At 48.4% G+C, this 25,499-nt stretch overlaps 1 protein-coding gene across 1 annotated transcript in view; it reads left to right on the top strand.

Annotated features, from left to right (window-relative positions):
* Positions 1-24,970, top strand: part of LOC144761269 (uncharacterized) — a 213,902-nt gene extending 188,932 nt beyond the window's left edge. The window contains exon 4 of the mRNA XM_078646718.1: positions 24,442-24,970. Coding sequence (XP_078502844.1) covers positions 24,442-24,587 — 146 coding nt within the window. The 3' untranslated portion in view covers positions 24,588-24,970. The remainder of the gene's footprint in view (positions 1-24,441) is intronic.
* The last annotated feature ends 529 nt before the right edge of the window (positions 24,971-25,499 follow it).

Below are 25,499 nucleotides of genomic sequence, written 5' to 3'. Positions count from 1 at the left end.
CACTTATGACAGAAGCACTTGCGCGCAGCGTTTACGCGCAGCAGCGTTCGCGCCCCAGTCGCGCCGAAGGTGCGCCAAAGGTAAGCCCGTCTACGCCCGTCCGCGCCTGGACGCGCCCAGCGCCCGTCCCCCTGCTCCTTGCAGTTCCCAACCCTCTAGAGTGACATACGATGCCGCTACTCTCCTTGCCCTCAACCCCGGACGCACCCCACTATGCTGCGAAGCTACCCCAGGACGCACCCACGGCCCATTCGCCTGCCTCTCCTGCAAGTTCAACTGCTTCAGGACCCTCACCAAACCCACTTCCTCCACACACAGCTCCGAACCCAACCGCCTGAAATGCATCCTACTGAACACCCGCTCGGTCCATAGACACGCAACAGAACTCTGGGACCTAATCGACACTGCGTCACCTGACATCGCCTTCCTTACTGAAACATGGATGAACGCATCCTCTGCCCCCGACATCGCCATAGCCATACCGGACACTTACAAGATCATTCGAAAAGACCGCACCAATCAAACTGGAGGAGGCATCGCCATCGTCCATAGAAACACCATCAAAATCACAACCAGCTCTGACGACAATCTTACAACCGCCGAACATCTCCACTTTCAGATCCACACCGACCCCAGGACCACCCTTAGAGGCACCCTCATTTACAGGCCCCCAGGCACCCGATCTCAATTCAGCGACGACATCACAGACTTCGTCAGCCTGCACGCCCTCGCCTCCAAGAACTACATTCTTCTAGGAGACTTCAACTACCACCTTGAAAACATACTCGACAACAACACCACCACCCTTCTGGACAACCTGGCCAATCTCGGACTCAAACAACTTGTTGACACCCCCACTCACACAGCCGGACACACGCTCGACCCCATCTTCACCTCTAGCAAGCACATCTCCTTCGATCACACTACAGCTCTCCACTGGACGGATCACAGCTGTGTTCACTTCAGCTACAAAACCACCCTGACCCACAATCGTCCACAACCCATTCCCCGGAGAAAATGGAACAAAATCACCACCGACCAACTCCTCACATCACTCAACCAAAACCCTCCCACTCTAGCAGTGGACCCAGACCAAGCGGCCACCAACCTCAGGCAATGGATTACCCACAGTGCGGACGAACTAGCACCCCTGAAAAAACACCAGTTGAAATCATCCAGCAAAAAGGCTCCCTGGTTCAATGATGACCTTAAAAAATCCAAGAAGACATGCCGCACCCTGGAGAAGAATTGGAGAAAAGAACCAACCTCAGACAACATGGCCTCCCTCAAGACAGCCACCCGCAAACACCACCAACTGATTCGATCCGCCAAGAAATCAGCATTCAAGGACCGTCTCGACAACAATTCTCATAACAGCAAGGAACTCTTCAATATCGTCAAAGAATTCACCAACCCTTCCGCAGCATCCAACGACATCACTAACTCCCAAGACCTCTGCGATGCGCTATCCTCCTTCTTCTACAACAAAATTGCCGACATCCACAACAGCTTCAAGAATACTCCCAGTGACCAACCCGCCCCACCCCCTTCAGATCCCACCCCTCCAACTAACAACCTCAGCTCCTGGAACCCAATCACCATTGAAGACACCATTCGCCTCATGAACTCAATCCACTCTGGCTCGCCTTCTGACCCCTGTCCCCACTACATCTTCAACAAAGCTGACTCCCTCATCGCTCCCCAACTCCGCGATGTCATCAACTGCTCTTTCAACTCTGCCACCTTTCCAGAAATCTGGAAACACGCCGAACTCAGCGCCCTTCTGAAAAAACCCACAGCAGACCCCTCAGAACTGAAAAACTACCGACCCATATCCCTCCTCCCTTTCCCGGCCAAAGTCATCGAGAAAGCCGTCAACAGCCAACTCGCCGCCTTCCTTGAATCCAACAACTCCCTGGATCCCTCACAGAACGGCTTTCGAGCCAAACACAGCACCGAAACCGCCCTCATTGCGGCGACCGACGACATCCGAGCACTCCCGGACAACGGAGAAACAGTGGCCCTCATTCTACTCGACCTCTCCGCCGCCTTCGACACTGTCTGTCACAGCACCCTCATACAACGCCTCAACCACATCGGCATACAAGGAAAAGCCTTGGACTGGATCATCTCGTTCCTAGCTGGGAGAACCCAGAGAGTCCGACTCCCCCCATTCTACTCAGAGCCCACCGAAGTCATCTGCGGCGTACCTCAAGGTTCCTCACTCAGTCCCACCCTCTTCAACGTCTACATGAGTCCTCTCGCCTCCATCGCACGTCAACACAACCTCAACATCATCTCCTACGCCGACGACACCCAGCTAATCCTTTCCCTCACCAAAGACCCCAACACCGCCAAAACCAATCTTCACGAAGGTATGAAAGAAGTAGCCGAATGGATGAAACAGAGCCGCCTAAAACTCAACTCAGACAAAACAGAGGTGCTCATCCTAGGATCCTCCCCCTCAGCTTGGGACGACTCCTGGTGGCCTTCCGCTTTGGGATCAGCACCCACACCCACAGACCATGCACGTAACCTTGGCTTCATTCTAGACTCCTCTCTCTCAATGTCCAGACAAGTCAACGCCGTATCGTCCTCCTGCTTCAACGTCCTTCGCATCCTCAAAAAGATCTTCCGCTGGATCCCCCTCGAGACAAGAAAGACTGTCACCCATGCACTGGTCACAAGTCGACTGGACTATGGCAACACACTTTACGCTGGAACTACAACAAAATTGCAGAAAAAGCTCCAGCGCATCCAAAACGCATCAGCGAGACTCATATTAGACATCCCTCGACAAGATCACATCACCGGACACCTAAAAAACCTCCACTGGCTTCCCGTCAACAAAAGAATTACTTTCCGCCTTCTTACCCACGCACACAAGGCCCTTTATAATCTAGGACCCGAATGCCTCAACACCCGACTGTCCTTCTACAATCCCACCCGCCAACTAAGATCATCCAATCAAGCCCTCGCCGCAGTCCCGCGCATCCGAAAAAACCACCATGGGTGGCAGATCCTTCTCCTTCCTGGCTGCCAAGACCTGGAACTCACTCCCCACCCACCTCCGCCTTACTCAGAACCACATCTCCTTCAGAATAGAACTGAAAACCTGGCTATTCGACAAACAGTGAACCCCTCCCCCCAGCGCCTTGAGACCCTCTGGGTGAGTAGTGCGATATATAAATGCCCGAACTTGAACAGTGATTAACAGAACATGAACATCAAGTATTTATTGTCATAAATCACACCAGGAAAAATTACTAACAGTACTAGGCTTAACAGTGTTAAAATGACAAGTAATATGCACACTTGGGAAAAATCCTATTTTACCGCAGCACCCATATATGGTGCTATACGTTGTCAGAACTAGGCCTACCCTGGCAAATAACACAATTCAAATCCATACATTTCTAGGGTGTACCCAAGTCACAATGATATCAGGAATGTGTACACCCAGGACTTTATAACACTTTTAATCCTTACCGTGAGCCAAGGACACACAGGTGAAACCAATGTCAAAACTGAGTATTTGTTAGGTAATGAAATAAACAAGTAAAATAACACAGCTGCGCGGTGAAACTATTAGGAGGCTGTTCTCATGCAGCACACTCTCCCACACTCACGCAGCACTGTAATGCGATGCAAAGGATATCAGCAAGTCTGTATGAAACACACTTGCAAACACACGGATTCGGCACCGTAATTCGGTCCACATGATATCTGGAAGGTCAGTTGATAATTTGAATTCGGACCCTCTAGCACAAACCTTCCCACGCCTCTCAGTCATCCCCCCAATACTCTGCCCACAGGTTAGAGTAAGAAAAACCACCCCTTACTATACAGGTTTAAGGCCAGAGTCACCCTTAGTCAGGGACTCAGTGGAGAAGGCTTGAACAACTATCATGGTGAAGAAGCTTGGTTCCAGGTTCTAGATTTACTCTGGAAACCCTGGCCAATGTCTCTTTTTTTCTGCTTGTAAGTGTGGAGGGGAGAAACAAATATGAGCCAATTATACATTCCCAATCCAATGAACCATGACTCTGAAGAATCAAAGACTCCAGATTCAAGGTTTAGTAGATTTATTACGAAGCCATGAACTATTGGACATACAGACACCTCAATACAATGGTGTAAAAATACATTGGAACTAATACAAAGCCAAACCTGCGGGTGAAGATAAGACAGTGCAGCATGATATTAAATTCCATTATCAGGACTCAAATCATGATTGCTCTGATATCAAGAGTCCCATTCATCGGAGGTTCGTAAGTGAAAAGCATTGATCTCTCCCTATTCTACAGCTAACGTGACATCACTACTTAGAATTCTCTAGGCAAGTTTTAAAAAGGTGACAGCTCATGAAGGCTTCCTAGGAAGACCATTCACGGGGAATGGGTCAAGTAGAATGAAGCTACAGAGCTCGTTCTAAGATGCTCTCTTTCTCATTGCAAGTCAGAAGTCCCCTGAACTCTGTCCCTAATTCCAATAATTAAATCTGTGAAAGACGTCCCACAGTTCTATTCAACATCACCCGATCCACGCAGCCACCTCCTCCTTCACTGTCAGTGAAACTGCCCTCCCACCCTCGCAACTCCACCATTAAGTGAGGCTCTCTTGAGCCCCTGCACTCCCGTAGTGTTTGGTGTTCGAAGCCCTCCTCCACCCGCAGCTTATACTTGCGCCTCATCCCTGGTGGTCCAGTGGACCTCTGACTCCATCTCTCGCCCATCTTTCTGCCCCCTTCATCCTCTCCTTTCTGTTCCGTTTCATCCTTTAACTTAACATTTTTCACTCTTTGTATCACTTTTCTCCTGCTTTCTACTCTGTTTCACCCTTTAACTGTTTTCACTCTTTGTATCACTTTTCTTCTGCTTTCTGATCTGTTTCACCCTTTATTCTTTTTACCCTTTTTAGTCCCATTCTCTTTCTTCTTTTTTCTTGCTTTCCCCCGTTTGTCCCACCGCTGCTGCCCCCGCGGCCCCTCCCCCAGCGCGACAAGCCCGAGCCAGTTCCCCTCCCCACTCCTGCTTCCCAGCTGTCCCGCCTTCCATGACCCCTACTTAATGGCAGCTGTGCGCAGTGGGCGCGCCTCTGGCATGCCATACGAGCACCAAAGGCAAGCCCGTCAGAGTCAATCAGCGCCCGTCCGCGACCAGCGCCAGGAACCTTATACCTCCACACCACCAACGTTACAACCCAGCGGCACTCCATGCACTCAACCCAGGTCACAAAAACAACTGCATGCTAGCCTTACCAGCCAACACCCATGGACCTTTCAGCTGTCAACGGTGCCGGCACACCTGCAGCACCGAGCAGACCGCGGATCCAGCACAACCCGCCTGCAAGAACACAACCACACTGAAGACCCTGCAATGCATCCTCCTCAACGTACGATCTCTCCACAAACAGCCACCAAAATCTGGGACCTCATCAACAGCACCACCCCAGACGTCGCATTCTTCACCGAAACCTGGACCAACACCACCTCGGGACCGGACATTGACATCGCCATTCCCTAAGGATACAAGATCTCCTGGAATGACCGCCCCAGCCACCCTGGAGGAGGAATCGTCATCATCCACAAGCCCACTCTCTGATTGTGCACACTCCCAGATGAACCCAAAGAACTGATGGAACACTTACACTTCAAGATACAGGCTAGACCCACCACCACCCTTTGAGGAACCCTAATCTACCAACCCCCTAGACCCAGCGGATCATTCACCAACTCCGTCAAGGACATCATCTCGCCACAACCCATTGCATCCACCAACTACACCTTGCTGGGAGACCTCAACTTCCACCTCGACAACCAACTAGACCCCAACACCACATCCCTCCTGGGCAACCTCCACAACATTGGTCTCTGCTAGATCGTGACTGAACCAACGCACTCAGCAGGACAAACCATTGACCCCTTTTTCACAACAGGAAACTCCATCACTTTCAACCACACCACTGAGAGAGCACCACGTTATTTTAAAAATTGTAGGGGTGCATCATAATCCCGAGTAGTCAGCACCCACATATTTAGAGGACTTTACTAATGTAGTTTAGAAATGTAACATTAGGTCGGGGATCAGTGCAATATGTAGTGGTATGTTTATTAATCACAGACTAATGTAGTGCTTTAATCAGAAAATAATGTTTGTTTAACTTAGAAATGTAATCATATGTGAAATGTCGTATTAGCAATGATGTGCCTTATTGAAGTATATACGTGCTTATTAATGAGTGAATTAACATAGGCTTTTAATATGAAAGATACACTGCTTACATTGAAATAGAATTAATGCTTTAAAGTGATGAAATGTAATGTCATGTCATATTAGAAATGCATTTACACGTGCAAAGGCCTGGGATATGCTGAAGCCAGTAGAGGCCTAACTGTAATTTTTTGGTTAGCCTTGGTCGAAAAGAAATGATTTTCTCTCACCTGAGAAAGGCTGTCCTTGAATTTTAACTTTGAATGTTTGCAAGGTTGCTTCTCACGTATTTTAGCTTGCAGGTGCAAGGCCACAAGACTTGTTAGGTAGAAAGATCCATTGTTTAGAAGTTAGGATAGTAGGCGCGAGTGCAGAGGAGCCGCCAAGGAATTTGGGAGTGCAACATTTAGCGAAGAAGGTGCCTGAGACCCAAGGACACTCCAACGGATGCTTGATGGAGAGGTGCCATACTGGAAAGATCCGTGGACCGGTACCTGCCAGAGGGGCGAGCTTCTGGGCATGTCAACTGTTTTTGGGATTTTGTATTAGGGACAGCATCCGAGGGTGGAGAGTCAGTCCGGAGTGGAGAGCAGACTTGAGCAGATTCTAGCAGAGAGCAGACTAGGAGTCAGAGAGTGGGTTTTGGGGAAGGCAAGTTGTAGGTAGTTTGTGAACTTAAGGCAGAGTAAGGTGTAGGAAGGAGCATCTTAGAACGAGCTCGGTAGCTGAGGCTACTTATCCAAAGTGAATGTACTTCTGAGGAAGTCTTTACTGCTGACACCTTTCTGTAAATGCAGTCCAGACTTCCTGCATTGTCGATCATAGCATGCCTAATGCTTCTTGAATTAACTTTGATTTTCATTCTGAGTCGTCTGAGACTCTTGCGTAGGATTATGTTTGTACTTGTAGCAGTTTATTTCTTGAATCTCTTGCTGAGATGTCTGTATGTTCAATTATTTTTGGCTTTGTAATAAATCTTCTAAATTTCAGTTCGTATTCAGTGGTCCTTTGAGCCTAATTTGGATTTGAGTTGTATAGCTGTTTAAAGTTATGGTTGTAGAAATCTTCCCTCTACGCTTCTAAGACAAGTAAAAAGGTCCAGCCGACCTGACCTGGGATTCTAAAGATTGGTAAGTAAAATCTAGACGAGAATCCCATCTTCCCCAGTCGGTAGCAGTGTAGGATGGTTCCCTTCTAGAGTGGGGGAAGATCTAGATTAGGTTCAGAGTTTCCCAAGGCCCATAGAAATTATGTGATGATTGCCCAGTGGATTGTCGGCAGAAGACGGCGTTTCATTGAAACCGACAGAGAGCGACTGTGCGGTGAAAAGCAGCAGTTCGTAGGAGAGTGAGTATGAATAGGGTCATATGTTGTTAGATTGCGATGTTTATATGTTGTGTGTGTTGTGATGTCTTGCGGAGTTGGAATAACTGTAGTATGAAAGGAGATCAGGCTGTGTGCGTGTGCAGCCTGGGGAAATCTTAGGCTTAAGGAGTAGCTTAAGTGGTTCGGGTGTATCGAACACCCATAGTAATTTTCGACCATTGTTAAGGAGATCGTGAGGTACCATCGTTTGCCCGCTGGACCGAGATAGGGGTAACGAATGTGTGAGTGCGTGAGTAACTGACGCTGGTCGTGAGTTGCTGTGTGTTTGTAACCTATCAGTGAGGTGATTGTCCGGTCGCATCCTGGATAGACAGTTGCCAGTTTGGCGACAATTACGCGACTGTGGATGTACAGTCAAACTGTGGACGTACAGTCAGTGTTGGTCCCGGCCCTTTTTGGCAGGTTCACCCCGAAACTTTTTGCTTTTGACTAGCCTGTTTCTGCGCACTTTTTCACTGTGGTACAGTGTAAAGTGCGTGAGCTCTCTGTGTATGTGTGGTGAGTGACCTGCCCTCCCATAGGAATGCATGGGGAATATGTGTGACTCCCTTGCCCTGACTAGAATGGTGGTTTCTGCCTAGCTTTGGCGTCAGCCTTAGCCTATCAGAAATCGCAGTTCTAACATTGTTGGTCAGCGGTGCAGATTAGGACTTATGTTTGGGCAGTACCACAGCGACAGCTGGCTACATTACAAAACTCTGCATTTTTTAGATAGTCACATGTTTGGGATTATTGTTTATGATTTTGTTTTTCCTCAAGAGTGTCATTTTCAAATGGTGTTCCTGCGCTTTATGTTTAGTGGCAGATGAGAGAAAATGACAGGGCGGGACGCTAGTAGAGGGGGAGGTTCCCATAGATTAGGAATCCCTTGCTGGGCCCAGTGTCCAATCCCTGTTCCTGTCCCTGTGTGGGTAGATGGAAGAGAGGGAGTGTGGAGGAGAAATGGCTTGCTTGGGAGGGTGGTTATCCCCTGAGTGTAGTGTGTGTGTCTGGATTCCCCAGTATGGTAGGATCCAGTGGTGGCAGCTAAAATGTGTCCAGTGCGTGTAGTCCCATTCCCAGTTCCCAGAGTATGGTGCCTGGTGGTCAGTAAGAGGGGTACAGGTTGAGAGTCAGGGGCAGTGAGGAACTGTCTCACCAGTCTGGAGGGGGAGTGTGTGGATGAGTGGTGTGTTGAACTGGAGGAGTTGGCGTGAATTTTTTTAAAAGGAGCTTGCACAGGAGGTGTACCTCTGGTGGTGTGCAGGAGGCCCTGCAGAGGCCCTGGACAAGAAGGTGGATGTCTGGCAGTGTGCTAGATGTCTTGCAGAGGCATTAGGGAGTGATTCTAAAAGTAGTGGCTTGTGTATCTAATGATCCTGTGTAGGGGAAGAGGTTCATGTGCAGCCCAGCTAGGTCCCAGTAGGATGGTAGGGGTGTAGGGGCTCACGCCCTGTCTCAGTGGAGGCGGAGTGAGTGTGGGGCGGTGTGTCCCGCGTTGGCCCGAAACCCTATCTCAGGGCCTGGAGGGTTCCCTAAGGGAGCACCAGGTCAAGGGCCTAGGCTGTACTTACAGGTCATTTGAGGAGGATCTTCCTGTGTCTAGAGGACGGGAAGTGTCTGTAACCAGAACTCCAGCGGTCCTGGTGTTGGGCAGTACCACTCCTAAGTGGAGGGTGCAGAAGTCCTGGTTTGCTGGGCATTTGACCGTCTAGAGCGCTTGACCATTTTTGGGGCCTCTGGAGGTCGTTCCCCGAGGTGGGGGGAAGCCAGGTTCAGGTTCAGCCTGACCTGGAGAAAAGGGCATCTGTAATCAGTGTCCTGACCGGGTTTTGGCTTCCAGGGGTACCGCTCCAAGGTGGGAGGGTGTAGAACTCTGGAAGGGGGTGCAGAGGGACGGTGTCCTTGTCTCTGACCCCGGTGCAACCTGAGGGTTTAGATCCTAGGTTGGGAGATTAGGAAACTTCCAGGTCAAGAAGGAATCTCTGCCAAAGTAGATCAGCTGAAGAGACTGAGGGGGCTGCCTTTGCTGTGTGACCTGGGGCCCACCTGCAGTTTGTTGTTTCCACTAAGGTAGAAGAAAGGGGACTTTGCTGTGTGCTGTGTCCCCCCACCTGCTTGAAGAGGGACTGTGCTGTGCGCTTTGTACCTCAGAAGTAAAATAGTTTCCAGATCCCAGGTGGTAGACCAGTTGATGGAGTGAGGTCCTGATCTGGTGGGAGAGTTGTGTTCTGGTGGGTGCTTCCCTGGGAGGGTGCAGAACCCCAGAAGTAGAGGTAGGGTGGGGCATGCTTGCTTGTGACCTCTGGTCAGCCTGAGGGTATGGTCCCTAGGTTGAAGGATCAGTGGTAGTTGTAGCTACACTGAGAGGGAGAGTGGAGAATGGCTATTGTGTGCCAGGGGTTACTGCCCCCCACTCTGTAGATTGGTCAGGACCTGTGACATTTGGATGGCCTAGGGCCTGGTCCTGGCCGTGGATGACTAGAGAGTACCAGTGGGGTATCCTAGTTGTGCCAGAGAGCTCTTGTTGAGAGAAATCCATGCGGGTTCAGAGTGGCGCAAAACCGGAGGGTGTCCCTGCCGTGCGAGCCCGTGTCCGTGTTTTGTCGCCCAAAGCAGGGAAGCCCATCAGTGGAGTGATTGGTCTACCCTGCGTTTTGGCTGGAAGGGGGTTGTGTTGGACCCGGCCCTTTTTGGCAGGTTCACCCCGAAACTTTTTGCTTTTGACTAGCCTGTTTCTGCGCACTTTTTCACTGTGGTACAGTGTAAAGTGCGTGAGCTCTCTGTGTATGTGTGGTGAGTGACCTGCCCTCCCATAGGAATGCATGGGGAATATGTGTGACTCCCTTGCCCTGACTAGAATGGTGGTTTCTGCCTAGCTTTGGCGTCAGCCTTAGCCTACCAGAAATCTCAGTTCTAACAGTCAGCGAAGGGATTGCTTGGTCGGAAGTGATCATTTCAGTGTATGATTGGGACGTGTGTGTGAGTGAGAGACGAGCTGTAAAGGAGGGGAACTGCTGTGAAAGCTGAGGCGAGTGACGTCAGAAGATGCCGCGCTGGGATAGGGAGATGATAGTGATACGGATGATAGCTTGATAGAAAGGCTGTTATCTGAGAGACCACCTCTATACAACCCAGAGTCAGGGGAGGAGAGATCAGCCCCGGTAGAGGAAGTTAGGGTACCGCAAGTTCCTCCTAGAACTGAAGTAGTGGGAAAGCTCTCGACAGGAGAAGGACAGAATGTAGAAAGTGTCAGTTCTCAGAGGTTGCCAGATGCTCTTAAAGTACCGGTTACCATTGGTGCCATGGTGTCAGTATACAATCCAGAGCAGACTCGAAGCGGAACTCCACCAAAGATGGGTATGGAAGGGAGTACTAGCTATGGAAGGAACAGGGTAGTGAATGGATTGAGTCAAATGTCAAGGCCTGTAGAATTGCGTACCCCGTTACCAGCGACGGCAGATTCGTCGAGAGGGCCGATGGATCTAAGGGGACCAAGTCCAAAATCTTTCAGGGAATTGAGGCCAGATTTGAGAACATGGGAGATAGTTGAAGGGACTGGACAGACCATTGATGCATCCACTTCTCCTTCTGAACACCCATCATCCATAGACCCCAGCACCTGCTCCCACGAAGAAACTGGGCTAAAATCACCGACCACCAGCTCACCCCTTCACTCAGCAACTCCACCCCAACCATCGTGGAAGATGACAATCCCAACAACGAAGCCCAAACTCTGCACAGATGGATCTCCAATGGAGCCAACACCATAGCCCCCCTCAAGAAGAACAACACACGTGCTAAGAAAGCCAAATGGTTTACCACCAAACTTCGAGAGTCCAGACCCACAGGCCTGGAGGAACTCCAAATCAACAGAAGGATACAACAACTTCAGAGCTGCCACCTACGCCCACCACCAGCTCATCAGAAATAAGAGAAAAACAACAATCAAAGACAGATTCTCCACACACACGCACAACAGCAAAGCGCACTTCAGCATCATCAAGGAGTTCGCCCAACCCACCAGCGAGTTTACAGACATCACTCCCTCTCAAGACCTCTGCGACAAACTCAGCACCTTCTTCCACCACAAGATCAAGAACAGTTGCGAAGACAGCCAACATACTGAACCCTCACTATCCACCCCTACACCCTGAAGCCAACGATTGACAGCTGGACAGCCCTCACCACTGAAAACATGCTGAAGACGAGAAAGTTATTCCACTCCGGGGCCCCCATGGACCCCTGCCCCCAACACATCTTCAACAGAGCCGCCGACACCATCACACCCATGCTTCGCCACACCATCAACCGCTCCCTAGTGAACGCCTCCTTCCCCGGCGACTGGAAGCACGCCGAGATCAACCCCCTCCTGAAGAAGCCCTCAGCATACACCATCAAACTAAAAAACTACAGACCCATCTCCATGCTCCCGTTCCCAGTGAAAGTCATTGAGAAAGCCATCAACAGCCAACTGACCACCTTCATCGAAGAGTACAACATTCTCGACACCTCCCAATCCAGATTCAGAAAAAACCACAGCACAGAAACCGCCCTCCTTGCCGCTACAGATGACATCCACTCCCTGCAGGACAGAGGAGAAACAGTAACCCTCATCCTCCTCAACCTCTCAGCCGTCTTCGACACAGTCTCTCACCGCACCCTAACAAGCAGACTTCACAACTCAGGGATCTGGGGCAAGGTCCTCGACTGGATCCACTCTTTCCTCTCCGGCAGAATGCAGTGGGTCAGACTCTCTTCTTTCCTCTCGGACCCTACACCAACCACCAGAGATCTTCACTCAGTCCCACGCTGTTCAAAGTCTATATGGCTCCGCTCACCCCCATAGTCAGGACACACGGCCTCAACATTGTCTCATACGCAGACACCTAACTCATCCTCTCCCTATCCAACTAACCCAATGCAGCCAAGCACAACTTTCAAGAAGGTACGGAAGCAGTCGCAAAATGGATGAAAAGCAGCTGCCTACAACTCAACACTGACAAAACAGAAGTACTCATCATGGGCACACACCCCAATGCCTGGAACAACACCTGGTGGCCCCCCACCCTCAGAAACCCACCCACCCCCACGGACCACGCATGCAACCTCGGAATCATCTGTTGCATCCTCCTTCTTCCACACCCTCCGCCTCCTACGCAAGACTTTCAAATTGATCCCCCTCGAGCACAGAAAGACCGTCACTCACGCCCTTGTCACCAGTAGGGAGAGGAAGAGGTCCCTCAGATACAGAATAATATCATCTGCGTACGCAGAAAAAAGGTGTATCCTAGACCCTAATTCAATGCCCATGTCACGGAAGTCCTTACGCACTTTGAGTGCCAGGGGTTGTAGGGCCATAATAATTATTAGAGGCGATAGGGGGCATCCCTGTCTCGTTCCCCTGTATATTGAATATTCTGCCGGGATATTACCACCAGTACGAGCACGCGCAGTAGGAGCAGCATATAAAAGACGTAGCCAGTCAATCTAATCCACTGGGATCCCAAATTTCTCCAGCGCACTGAACATATAGTCCCAATTAATAGAATCAAATGCCTGACGCAAGTCCAAGGATATGCAGCCTGCATGGTCATAGTGACTCGGGGCTTCCGTCAAGAGATAATGAAGCTTCCTGATATTCAGAAATGTACTGCGGGTGGGGAGGAAACCAGTCTGGTCTACATGAATCAATTTAGTCAGAGAGGGCAGCAATCTATTGGCCAATACCTTACTTAATACTTAATATGTTGTACTCAGTGGTCAGTAATGATAATAGGCGATAACTGGCCATGTCTGCGGCGTCTCTGCCTGCTTTCCGGAGTGATACCACTAACGCTTGTGCCGTCGTGAAAGGTAAAGAACCTTTCTCCAGCGCTGTATTGTACAATTCTTCCAAGTGGGGCACCAGGGCATCGGCATTTGTAGTATAAAACTCAACTGGCAGGCCACCGAGACCAGGGGTTTTATTACGTGAGAGACCCTTCATGGTGACCCTAATTTCAGACTGCGTAATGGGCCCCACTATGGCCTTCCGGGCCTCCTCCGTTAACTGCGGGTATGGGAGGGTGAAAAAAAGGCCTCCATATGGGCCACCTCACTGCTACTAGGTTTGCCATACAAAGAGGCATAATATTGACGAAATGCAACATTAATGTCCCCTTGGGTAGTGACCCTGTCCCCTCCCAGGGTAAAGACCGCATTTATGATAATCGCAGGGGGAGTGTCCCTAATTATTCTGGCAAGCAATGTCCCTGATTTATCTGCCTCGGTGTGGCTCAGCTGCGAGTACTTTTGGTAATTTATTACTCAGAGATCTTCTAGCAATTCTGCATGCCTGATTCTAGCCTCCTGCACTCCCACACAGAGACTTATGGAGTTATTGTCGAGCGCCCAACTGTCGTACTAATGGCCTGCCCACCTATCACTGTCTTAAAGGCATCCCATTCGTTCAATCTATTCTCAGCAAAATAATGTTCAATAGTGTCTGACATAGTCGCCCTGAACACTGAATCCTCCAATAGTTGCGGCCCCAGATGCCAGGTGGGTACCGGAGTAGGTATTCTTCCCCAGCCAAGAACAATCTCCAGTGGGTTATGGTCCGATAAAGTCTCTGCCAAGTACGTAGCCTCGGACACCTGCATTGTAATCCTGTTGGATCAATATATTCAGTCTATTCTCGGTTGCAACACGTGAACAGGGGAATAATAGGAATATTCCCTATGTGTAGGGTGCCACATCCTCCAGATATCACACACTCCCCAACCCTCAACCCCCCTGCCTAATGACTCCGCTTGCTTAATCACTCCTGCTCCACATATAGGTGGGTGAGACCTGTCCAGGTTAACATCAATCACTGTATTACAACCGTCCCTATGATCCATGGGTGGAGCTCCTAACCCATCAGAGCAATATTCATCACACCCCAGTACTTATCTTGCTCAAAGTTAGGTGCATATATGTTGCCCATAACCACTTGCTGGCCATCCAATGTCCTCCGCACAAAGATATATCTCCCTTGCTTATATTTCCACTGCTCAAGCGCCAGAAACGGCACTCTGTGTCTAACCCAAATTGTGACCCCTCTTGCAGAACTGGAATATGTGGTGGAGAAGATCTGACCCCTCCACTTCCTACGAAGTTTTGCCACTTCCCCGTCCGCCATATGGGACTCCTGCAAGTACACTATCTGTGCTTTGCGGCGGTGCAGCTGCTCGTGTATTCTGTGGCGCTTCTGCACAGAGCCCAAACCCCGAACGTTCCACATCAGTATGGTGTACCTACCAAGTGTATGCATTGCGATGCTGTCTGTGCCCGCTTACCCGCAGGCAGTGTCTCTAAGCATTCGAACCCCTCCGCGCCAGCATCTGCAATAGGACTGTTTCCCCCCCCAGAACTCCCCAATACTCGGTCCGGTCGAAGAACTATACCGGACCACACAACTAAACTGAATACAAAAGAACATTGTAACTACAGTAAGCGCTTTCGCCATGTGAGGAACATTGCTAGCACTTCGCATGTGGTGTAATCTCCTTCTCAAGAGTGCATATAAGCTCCATCGGGACCCTGGGCTATAAAAATGCACTTACACTACACTACCGCATATGAACTGAAATCATAACCTACAGAGTCATAATACTTTCACAGATGCAATCTAAGATAGCGTTCAAGTTAACCAAATAATCCGTCAGCTGTCTGCGGAGTCACAGTAGGGAACAGGGACATGCTCCCTTCCAAGTCTGTGTCCTGCAGATCATCTTTGGAGGAGGTCTTATCTTCCAGGCTAGTAGTATGCATGAAGGTGGCCGCCGCGAGGATCGCCTGTGACTTGCTTTGCTGCATCTGCTGCGAAGTGAGGAACTTACGAATAGTATTTCTGCGTGAGCGCCTACCACCTCGGGCACCAGGCACACCCGTACCAGCGAGGCATGTGTTCGCTTCTTGAGATACAGAGGGTGCAGTTTTGGTCAGTTCCATCACGTCCAGCCAATCATCCACGTCCCTGGGGCTCTCAAAAAAGTATGCTTTTTGATCATCCAGAATTTTTAATCTGGCCGGGAAAAGTAGTACATACTTCAAATTCATATCTCATAGTCTTCGTTTAACTGCCATAAAAGAAGAACGTTGCCTCTGTACCAGAACTGTGTAATCAGGATATAGCGATACCCTCGCATTCTCGAAGTTGATCTGGGGCAGTTTGCGAGCCTTCTGCAGTATTGCATCCCTATCCCAGACGTTCAACAGCTTCGCTATTAGGGCCCACGGGGGCCCTCGGTCACCCTGTAGGAATCCTGTGCGCACGTTCAGCACAATATTGAGTGGATAGCCTCTCGGCTGTGACATGATCCTTAAACCACTGCTCCATATAGCGCGTTGCATCACTCCCCTCGCTTCTCTCTGGCAAGCCAATAATGCAAATGTTGTTCCTCCTTGCCCTCACTTCCGCGTCCTCCACTTGGTCCCTCAGGGTGGTAACCTGGTCCTGCAGCTGTTTAATGTGCGCCTCGCTCTTCGTCTGGCACGGTGTCAGTTCCTCCAATGTCGCGGCATTGTCTTTTACCCTCTCCGCAAGCTTCACATGGTCTGCCTGGAGCAAGGTAAGGCCTATCATTAAGGTCCCAATCTGGACCTTGATAGCTTTCCTGGACTCCCGTACTTCCTGCAAGATTAAGTCCAGTTTGTCCCTGGCTCAGTCAGGGCAGTAGACGGGATGCAGCTGAATGGTGGCATGCCATCGGTATGGTCTGCGGTGTCTAGTACAGTCTCAGCGCCGCCTCCCTGCTCCTGTTGCCTCCTCCTAGGGTGCCCCATCACGGGGGAAGTCGAGAAATCACACAGCAACGAGCAGCTTGTCTGGTCACCCCAACACCTTGCAGTAGTGCGCACAGCCAAGATGCCACCACCACACAGCCTCGCGTCCATTCAGTACTCCAGGCTTCTGTAATCTCTATATGCCACGACCCAGCCGCACTCCGGGTCCATACAACTCCAGACCAGGTCTGGCCCATAACCGTTCCAAGTGCCAGAGAGGGCGTAGAGGACAGATCACTCTGCCCCACAGCTCAGCTCCCACATCCCTGGCACACCGATTCCGGTCGGCACCAGTCTTCACTTTCCCCTGCATGCCCAAGATTCCTTCTCAGTGAGCAAAAGGAAGCAGGATATATCTAGGCCCCACTGCACCATCCGCCCCATCCGTTAGACTTTCCTCGTGGGCACAGCACTGCAGGTACACTTCTCTCGCACCGCAGGGATCCCCACATGCCCCAGACTTTCATCACTGGCGTGCTCACCGTGTGTGGATCGCCCCATGCGACCTCCGCTATCCCCTTCGGCGGGCCGCCAAGTCCGTCGCAGAGAGTAGGCCTCAGTGCATCCCCGGGCTCTCATAATAGCAGTGCTCCACACTCTCAGTCACCTCCGCTCCCTCTCAGCAGCTCAGAAAATTTGCTTCAGTTCACCTCCAGCGACACCAACAAGATCTCGCTATAGTTCCGTAGCGCCTGAATCCCGGGGCCAGGGCAGAGTCTAAGGCGCCAGGAATCGCAGTCGCCCAGACCTCCTGGCTCAGGGCCTACGATTCCATTCCACAGCACGTCAACCAGCCAGAGTGTAGGGCAAACCGTCCTTCTCACCGGCGGATCGCGGCCGAAGGTAGCTCTGAATTTCAACAAAGCCGCAGGCAGTCCGCTCCTCCTACTGCAGACTCCAAACTATTGCGTGCAGCAGGATAATGACATGATAATGTAGCCCAGGTCCGGAGCTCGTCTAAAGGACGACCGCCATGCTCAGCCTGTAGCCACGCCCCCATGCCAAACTGATCATAAGTGGACGTGTGCACACACTGGCCTGCAATTGTGGGCTTGAAACATGTTTAAAGGCTATTCTAGTGGGTGGCACAATCAGTACTGTGGCCCACGAGTAGCAAGTGCAGTATCTGCCCTGGGTATGTGAGGCACCTTTCTACAGAGTACTCACAGGTACCACACCTAAACCAATCAGATAAGCACCACTTCCTAGCATGTGTAGAAGGGCATCAAAGTGAGTAAGGGGCATATGTAGGTAGCCGTTTGCGATTAAGCATGGGCGGATTTTGCGAATTAGCAATCCGCGAACTTGCGTATTTACGGATTCGCAATCCGCAAAATCCGTGAACTCTCGCGAATTTTTTTTTTTATGTGTTCGCAAGGATTTCTGCCAGTTCGCGAGGGTTCTGTACCAGTTCGCAATTGCGAACTTACTTGTCGGCTCGCAACGGCCGCGACTATGTTGTTTCTACATCTGGTTCATCATCACAGGTTCACAGCACCCTCTGTTTCACCACTGCCACCCTCTGGTACACCCATGCCACCCTCTGGTACATCACTGCCACCCTCTGGTTGGTTTATCACTGTAGATTACGGGGGTGAAAAAAAGCAAGCACACCTGCCCTGCTTCAACTGACATGAATTAATTTGGGGTTGATTAATGTGTCACTGAATTTAAACTTCCAGTCTGGCTGGCACCTGCTTCCTTATCTGTAATTTGCTGAACTCTGAAGGGGCCCCTCAGGAAGCACTACAGGGAATGGTTACTAATGATAAGATTGAACTTTTGCACCTGCTGAGTGCTTTCAGTTTTGTCTGTAATTGCTTTCTGTTGCAGTGTAATTTTTTTAACAGGACCTTTGTTGTATACTTGTAGCTATTCTCTGAGCCTGCTGTGAGGGTCAGAGCAGGGTCATAGAATAGTTGCAAGTAGGCAAATGAACTCTGAAGGGGCCCCTCAGGAAGCACTACAGGGAATGGTTACTAATGATAAGATTGAACTTTTGCACCTGCTGAGTGCTTTCAGTTTTGCAAAAATCCAAATATCCAGCAGCATCCACAAAAGTAATCCTTCCAGGTCAAGATCCAAATCAAAGTGACCAGCACATGAAGAAAGCACTGGGAGGAGCCTGGTGGACAGGAACAGGAAGTTGGAGACTGTGGGGCACTTCCTTCCTCCCACCCCCACCCCCCAAAATGGACTCCTTGCAAAGAAAAAGTGCAGGCAAATGTCAACCTGAGGAGTTATTCTGATAAAAATCATAATTTTCAAGGTTTATGCTGCCTGCTGGTGGATTTCTTGTGCGAAATTGCAAATTTTGCAATCTCGCAATTGCGAGATTGTCGCTGCCCGCCGCATCTACGTGTTCGCAAGTATTTACTCCTGCGAAATTGTATAGTATTCTAGTTGGCAAGTGCGACCAAGCAAAAAATCCGCTTCGCACGGATTTTACGAATTTTCTGCAAGTTCACGAGAGTTCGCGGATTGCGAATTTACCGAAAATCCGCAAGCGGAACAGATTTTACGCCCATGCTTATTTGCGATTCGAAATAGCCGAAATTCTGCGAATTTCGGCGTTTGCGAACCGCAAATGGCGTTTTGATATGTAGGTGCCAAAAATTGCGATTCCTTATTTTGCTTATAGCATTTAAGGAATCGCAATTTTGCGACTCCTTAAATGCTATTTTTGCATAAGGAATCGCAAAATACCACCTACTTCAAGTAGATGGTATTTTGCGATTTCCTTCAAAAATGCATTTTTTTTAAAAATTCAAAGTGCCATGTTGCGCACAGACATGCCCTTAGGGCATGTATGTGCGCCACATGTACTTACAGGCACATTCCAGGGGTGCAACAGGTGTCCTTTGGACACCCTGGCACCCCTGGAATTGCTATTCTCAAATTGCGATTTTCACACAGAAAATCGCAATTTGAGAATGTATCCCCATTCATTCCTATGGGCCTTTTGGCCCATAGGAATGAATGGGACACTCATTCCTTAATTGCGATTCACAATTTGCTAATCGCAAATAAGGAATGTTAGAGATTCGCAAAAAAATTGCGAATTTTTACCTACATTCCATTTTGCTATTCTCAAATTACGATTCCTTAAAAATCGCTATTTGGGAATCGCAAAATGGAAATTACCTACATATGCCCCTTAGTGCTGAAAGTCCTAAGGTCATTAAAGAAAGTCAGCAAAAATCAGGAGGAAATAAAACGCTTTAAGGAAATCCCCTAAGAAGGGCCATGTCCAACATATCTCATGAAATGAATGAGTAAAAACTTTCCATTGGAAAGGGAGAAAGTAAATCAAATAATGATCTTCAGCCAGAAAGAGCAAGGGAACTTGGATGAGGTTGGGCTAAATAAATAAAACACTTCAGGAAGCGTCAGGGGAAAAAGTCTATGTACATGAGGAAAACAAAAAGTCCACAGTCCAAACAGTCCAGTAACTGCTCATCCTTACTGTTCTTTTCCGCAATGTTGAGAGCCTCTGCTACCCACAGGAGCTGTAAACATGAGGGATTGCAGGGGAAACAGTGAAGGAAGAAGACACATGGACAATGGTCTAGGTGAGAGGCTGAGCTAACGCAGAAAATATGGCTGCACCCATGGCAGTGATGAAGGCATTGAGGGTGGCCATTTCTTTGGAATGTGTCTCTCGGAACCTACAGAGTTCCTCATGGATCTCCTGAAGGTTCTCCTGTAAGATCCATCCAAGTAAACACATCTGGGTCACCATCAGATGTTACCATCACTTCCTGGGAATTAGCCACAGGATTCATGATACATGGAGGGATTTGGGTATGACATGAGGGGTGTGGAGTGATGGGGGCAGAGCTTTCTCTCACCTCTTCGGGGCAGGCACTTGGAGGGGAGCTAGTGGCAGGGGGTACTGATGGAGTCACCCATGGAATTGGGGCTTTAAGAGTTAGAGAGGGGTTATTGCCAGGCCCAGATGGTGGTGCGGCCTGCTCTGGGGACACCTCATCAAAGTCCAGTTCTTGTGTGTCAGGGGGAGAGTCACAACCCCTCCCCCACCCCCGGCCAGAGAAGTCCTGATCAATGTTACCCTCTTCAGTGTCTTCAGCCTCTAACCAGGCTGTTGCTGTTGATGTAGTAGGCTCCATCCAGGTGGGCATACTACCCTGCCTGATGTGCTTTGTCACTCGCCTCATCAAGTTTATTGTGAAAGCTATCAACATTCAGCTAACTAGACATCTGGAGCACCACAACCTTCTGTACCCCTCCCAAGCCGAGTTCAGAGCAAACCACAACTCTAAAAACAGCCACGAATGGCATCAAAATGCAGCTAGACCATGTAGAAACAGCAGTCCTCATCCTCCTTGACCTCTAAGCAGCCTTCATCACCATATCCCACCACACACTGATCAACAAACTCTTACAGATTGGAATCCAAGGAGCAGCACTCAAGTGGAGTGCTTCCTACCTCACAGGAAGGACACAGAAGATCATCATCCCTCCCTACTCCACGCTCCTTCATCACCTACAGTGTATCTCCAGGCTCATCCCTCAGCCCAACCCTTTTCAACATATACATTACACCCCTGACCAAAATCGTCGGAACCCACAGACTCAACATCATCTCCTAAGCTGATGCCACCCAACTCATCCTCTCCCTGACAAACGACCCTTCAACCATCAAATACAAGTTCCAAAGATGCATGAAGGATGTGACCATCTGGATGAACAACTTTCTCAAACTCAACACAGACGTTCTCATCTTTGGGAAAGGCAAGGACACCATATGGAACAACGAACGGTGGCCCACCTTAGCTGGGCCCTACTCCGAAACCCACCAAGTAAGCAACCTCAGCATCATCCTCCACAGTCAGCTAGCCATGAAGAAGCAGGTCAGCGCTGTGTCTTCCGCTTGCTTCCTCACCATCCGAATACTCATGAAGGTCTTCAGATGGCTCCTGCTCACCACCAGGTGAACTGTCATTCACTACCCAGCTCTTGAGGAAACTCCAGATCATCCAGACCACAGCAGCCAAACTCATCCTCAGACTCCCCAGATAGATGCACATCAACCCTCACCTCAAGAAACTCTTTTGGCTACTAGTTGCGAAGAGATGCCAGTTCAAGCTGCTTACCCACGCTTACAAGTCACTACACAACGAAGGACCGTGTACCTCAACAAACAAGTGCATTTCCACCAATTTATCAAGGAAGTCCATTCCAGATCCCTCTCCCTAGCAGCCACCCAGCACATTGGGTTATTAGTGGTTGGCTCTCCTTCTTCCACCTGGCAGCTAAGACCTTTAACATCCTCCCCTGCACCTCAGAGCATCACTGTCACTCCAACAGTTCAGAAAGGACCTCAAGACCTGGATGTTCAACTAATAGGAACAGGCAGCGTGATCCTGCAGAAGGACCCCACAGTAACTCAAGACCCTCGCAGGTGAAGTAGCCACACTATACAAATCCTGATTGAGTGATTGACAGGCCCATAGCATGGCACACACAAGCCATGTTTGCTTATGGCATTATGGATCCAGCCATCATTATGGTTGGGGTACTCAGGGCAGGGGTGCACATTCATTAACAAGTGGTGGACTATTACATCCCAACTGATGGGAAGGCAGAGATGGAGTGTTGTGTGAGTTATCCACTGAAAAATCAGATATCGGAAAATCCCATGTGTAATGAATAACTTTTAACAACCTCTCTCCATATTTGAAGCATTTGGTCAATGTGGACCAAATCTGGCACACTGCAAAGGTTGACCTATGAACTTGTTTTTTTTTCCAAGGTTACTGCAATTAGACAACTGTGGAACAGTTATAGAGGGGAGAAAAATAATGTTGCTGTGTACTGAATGGTCGATTTAAGGGTGATATGCAGTTACTTGGCGAACCTTGGTGCCTAGTCAATAATTTGGGGCAGTGGCACAAAATCTTCTCTTTTCCAGCCCATGAGTACCTTGCTCGCTCAAGCAAGTGTTTGACCTCTCTAAGGATCTTCACTATTATAGGATGAATACAACCTAGTCGCATTGACTTATCTACCTTAAGTGACCCAGACTTAAAAATATTTCATTTTCTATAAAAGGAAAACTCTTTGCTCGTTTGTTTCAGAAATATGTACAGGTTGCCCATCCGAAACTCTTCTTCTAATAGTGCTTTATTTTCAGAGTGTCGCCTTGTTGGCGATTAATGCATGCTGTGAACAGAAACTTTAAGTATCCATTTTACCACCAATGGCCAGGAACACATTTTTTTTCAAATAAATATTATGTATTTGCCACTTTTAGTTTTTGTTCTTCCAACTGCTAGTAAATAAGTATGAAATATCTGAAAATTAGAGAGAGATTATCGGGATTTCCATTACACCTTCTGTGTAAAACATTTACATAAACGTTGTGTATACAGATGACATAATTTGAAACGTTTAATATGCATTCATGTGTTATTTAATTATTTCTCAAGTTTATAAACACACTTATATGTGCCAGCAGGCACACAGCAGTTTGGCAGAGTAGATCTTAAAGGCTGTGTTAGAATGGTTTGCTTATACATTTAGTTATATTACTGTGCAGGTTAGCAGGATGTAGTTCTGGTAAAGATCACTTTCTGGCTAACTTCTAAGCGGCAACCTGCCAACAGTGGGGTGGAGCTTTAAATATTTCACGCACTGAAAGAAGACAGACTGTACGTCATTCGGTCAAGACAGTATGGGGCACATGTATGAAAAAACCGACTTGCGAGTCCTTAATAGCGGTTTTTGCTAATCGCAATAAAGGACTCGCAAACTGCTATGTATGTAGGTTTTGCATTTAAAATAGCGATTCCTACACATTCCTTATATGCGACTCGCAAATTGCGAGTCGCAAATAAGGAATGGCTTCCCATTTATTTCTTTGGGCCAAGAGGCCCATAGCAATTAATGGGAATTGCGTGTGCAATTTGCGAGTACCCAATAGGTACTAGCAAATTGCGCAAGCAATTTAAAGGGTGAATGGGTTCCAACAGGATGTATTATAATTCTTGATTCTTACATAAACTCTGCTAGCCTAGCTATCTCAAAGGTCCCTAACCCTCCTCCCCCTCCCCCTCCACTCTGTGAGTTTTAGGTTTGACCAGGAGGATGTTACCCAGCATCTGGAGAAATTAGGACTTGTGATTGGAACAAAATGCAGCGCAGAGGGGTATGTCTGTTGGCTCAAGTCCCTTCCCAAAGAAGTCAGCACTTTTGTGACTGCCCAAAAAGAAGCTAACTTACCCCGCGCTCCAGGCCGGTGTGAAGTAGAACATTGCTGAAAACTGCTTTTTCGTCTTGGTTGATGGACATAGACTAACTTTGGGCCCGATTCACAAAGAGGCTCCGCAGTCGTGGAGGACGCTCCACAGTCATGACGGAATCTCCGCAATAAGAATTCTCATTGCAGAGAATCCACCGCGACTGCGGAGCCTCCGTCCTGACTCCAGAGTCTCTTTGGGAATTGAGCCCTTTAACTTTTACAATCCCGTCTCTTGAATTTCCTTGAGTGGTCTGACAATTTTAGGGTTTTGTTTACTGACTTTAAGGGTTGTTTGGCACGGCGTTCATTCTTCATATGCGTCTCTGTAGAGAATGCCTGCTGCTTTGTGCCATTAATAACAGAGGTTAAGCTCAGGTTTTCCCACTGAAACTATGTTTTCCTTAACAAGGCATTGGACTGGTTTGCTAACGTTGTGGATCTCTATACATCATTCTATTCCCAGTTAATACTCCTGGATCTTACAACTCCTGTCCATGCATACCACAACCAGATGTTTCCCTCCATCTCCTCGCCCTACTCTGCAGAGAAAAACTGCTGTTGATAAACCAACTAGTGTTTTTGAAAATCCTTCTTCAATAAAACCTGTCTTTTGCACTACTCTCCTTCCAGAAAAATGTTTATTTTATGGAAACCATGACAGAAAGATAATGCAGCAATCTTGTGATTTCATATGAAGTCTTATTAAATGTATATTCAACTATTTTATTCTTAAGTATCTGACAATTCTAATGATGATCATGGATGTGTTGTCTTTTTTGTATCGCACAGAGGCAACGAATTCAAGTGAAGTGATAGCCTGTTTGAAGAAGAAAGGAAAATGCAGGAAAGGCAGCTGCTTTAGATTTGAGATGCGCTCAGGAACCTGCAGCACATTTGGATCACACTGCTGCGTCCCACCACCACCTTCAAGATAAGTAGTGTGGAGGTGCTGAAGATTCCCAGATGAACAATTGCAGTCATCAAGGGAGACCTTCTCAAAATACATATTATACCCTTATGGGCTGCGGTAGGAGTATGTGACTTGTAAAAGATGCGTCTTGTCTTCGGGGGCCAGACCTAAGAACCTGCTTCCTTCTTGCAGCATTATTGATTCTGTCTTGAACATCTAGCTGGACATTATTTTACTTTACATTGCTTGTACGTCGTTTCCAGGTACATATAGCTTGACATAGCAGAATAGACTGATTTATTAGCATGAAATATCTGTGGTGCAATGTAGTCTAAAATGATTTAATCAGTGACTTTTTGACTTTCTAATCACATTCCTGCTGGGGTTGTTTTCTGTCGTTGCTAAGAACAAGAGTTCTAACTAAATTTCTGCTTCAAGTCAGTGTCTCTTGTTTTCATTTGAAGGAACTTCAGAGAAGGGATTTGGTTGTTTAGGCATTTCCTGGGAAGAAGTTTGTGGGTATCCATGATTAAGACCAATATTTGTTTTACCTTTCACAAATGGTAAAGATAGGATCTGACACTGAAGACATAATAATATATGTATTCCAAATTCATCAATAATGCTGGAGCACACCGGTACCTGCATAGGTTTTTAGGGGCCTATTCAAAAACTTCATTTGACAGAAGGTTTTGTAGTCCTACAATCGTATTACAAACATTCCACAAAATGATCTTACGAAACCCATGTGCAGAGTTTACACCTCCCCCTCTCCTTTTCTGTGCAGAGGTCTCTACCCTGACTGTGGAGTCTCCACAAATGTAAGTATTTGTTTTAGTACCAAATTTGGAAGGGGCATGGGGGAGTGGCAGGAAAATGGGAAATACTTAATACTAAAGGGGAGGAGGTTAGGGAGGAGTAAGGATCGTTTAAGGAG

This window comes from Lissotriton helveticus, chromosome 6 (genome assembly GCF_964261635.1).
Source record: "Lissotriton helveticus chromosome 6, aLisHel1.1, whole genome shotgun sequence".
Classification (NCBI taxonomy): Eukaryota; Metazoa; Chordata; class Amphibia; order Caudata; family Salamandridae; genus Lissotriton; species Lissotriton helveticus.
Note: the sequence above shows the minus strand (reverse complement) of the source record. Positions and strands in the feature narration are given on the sequence as shown.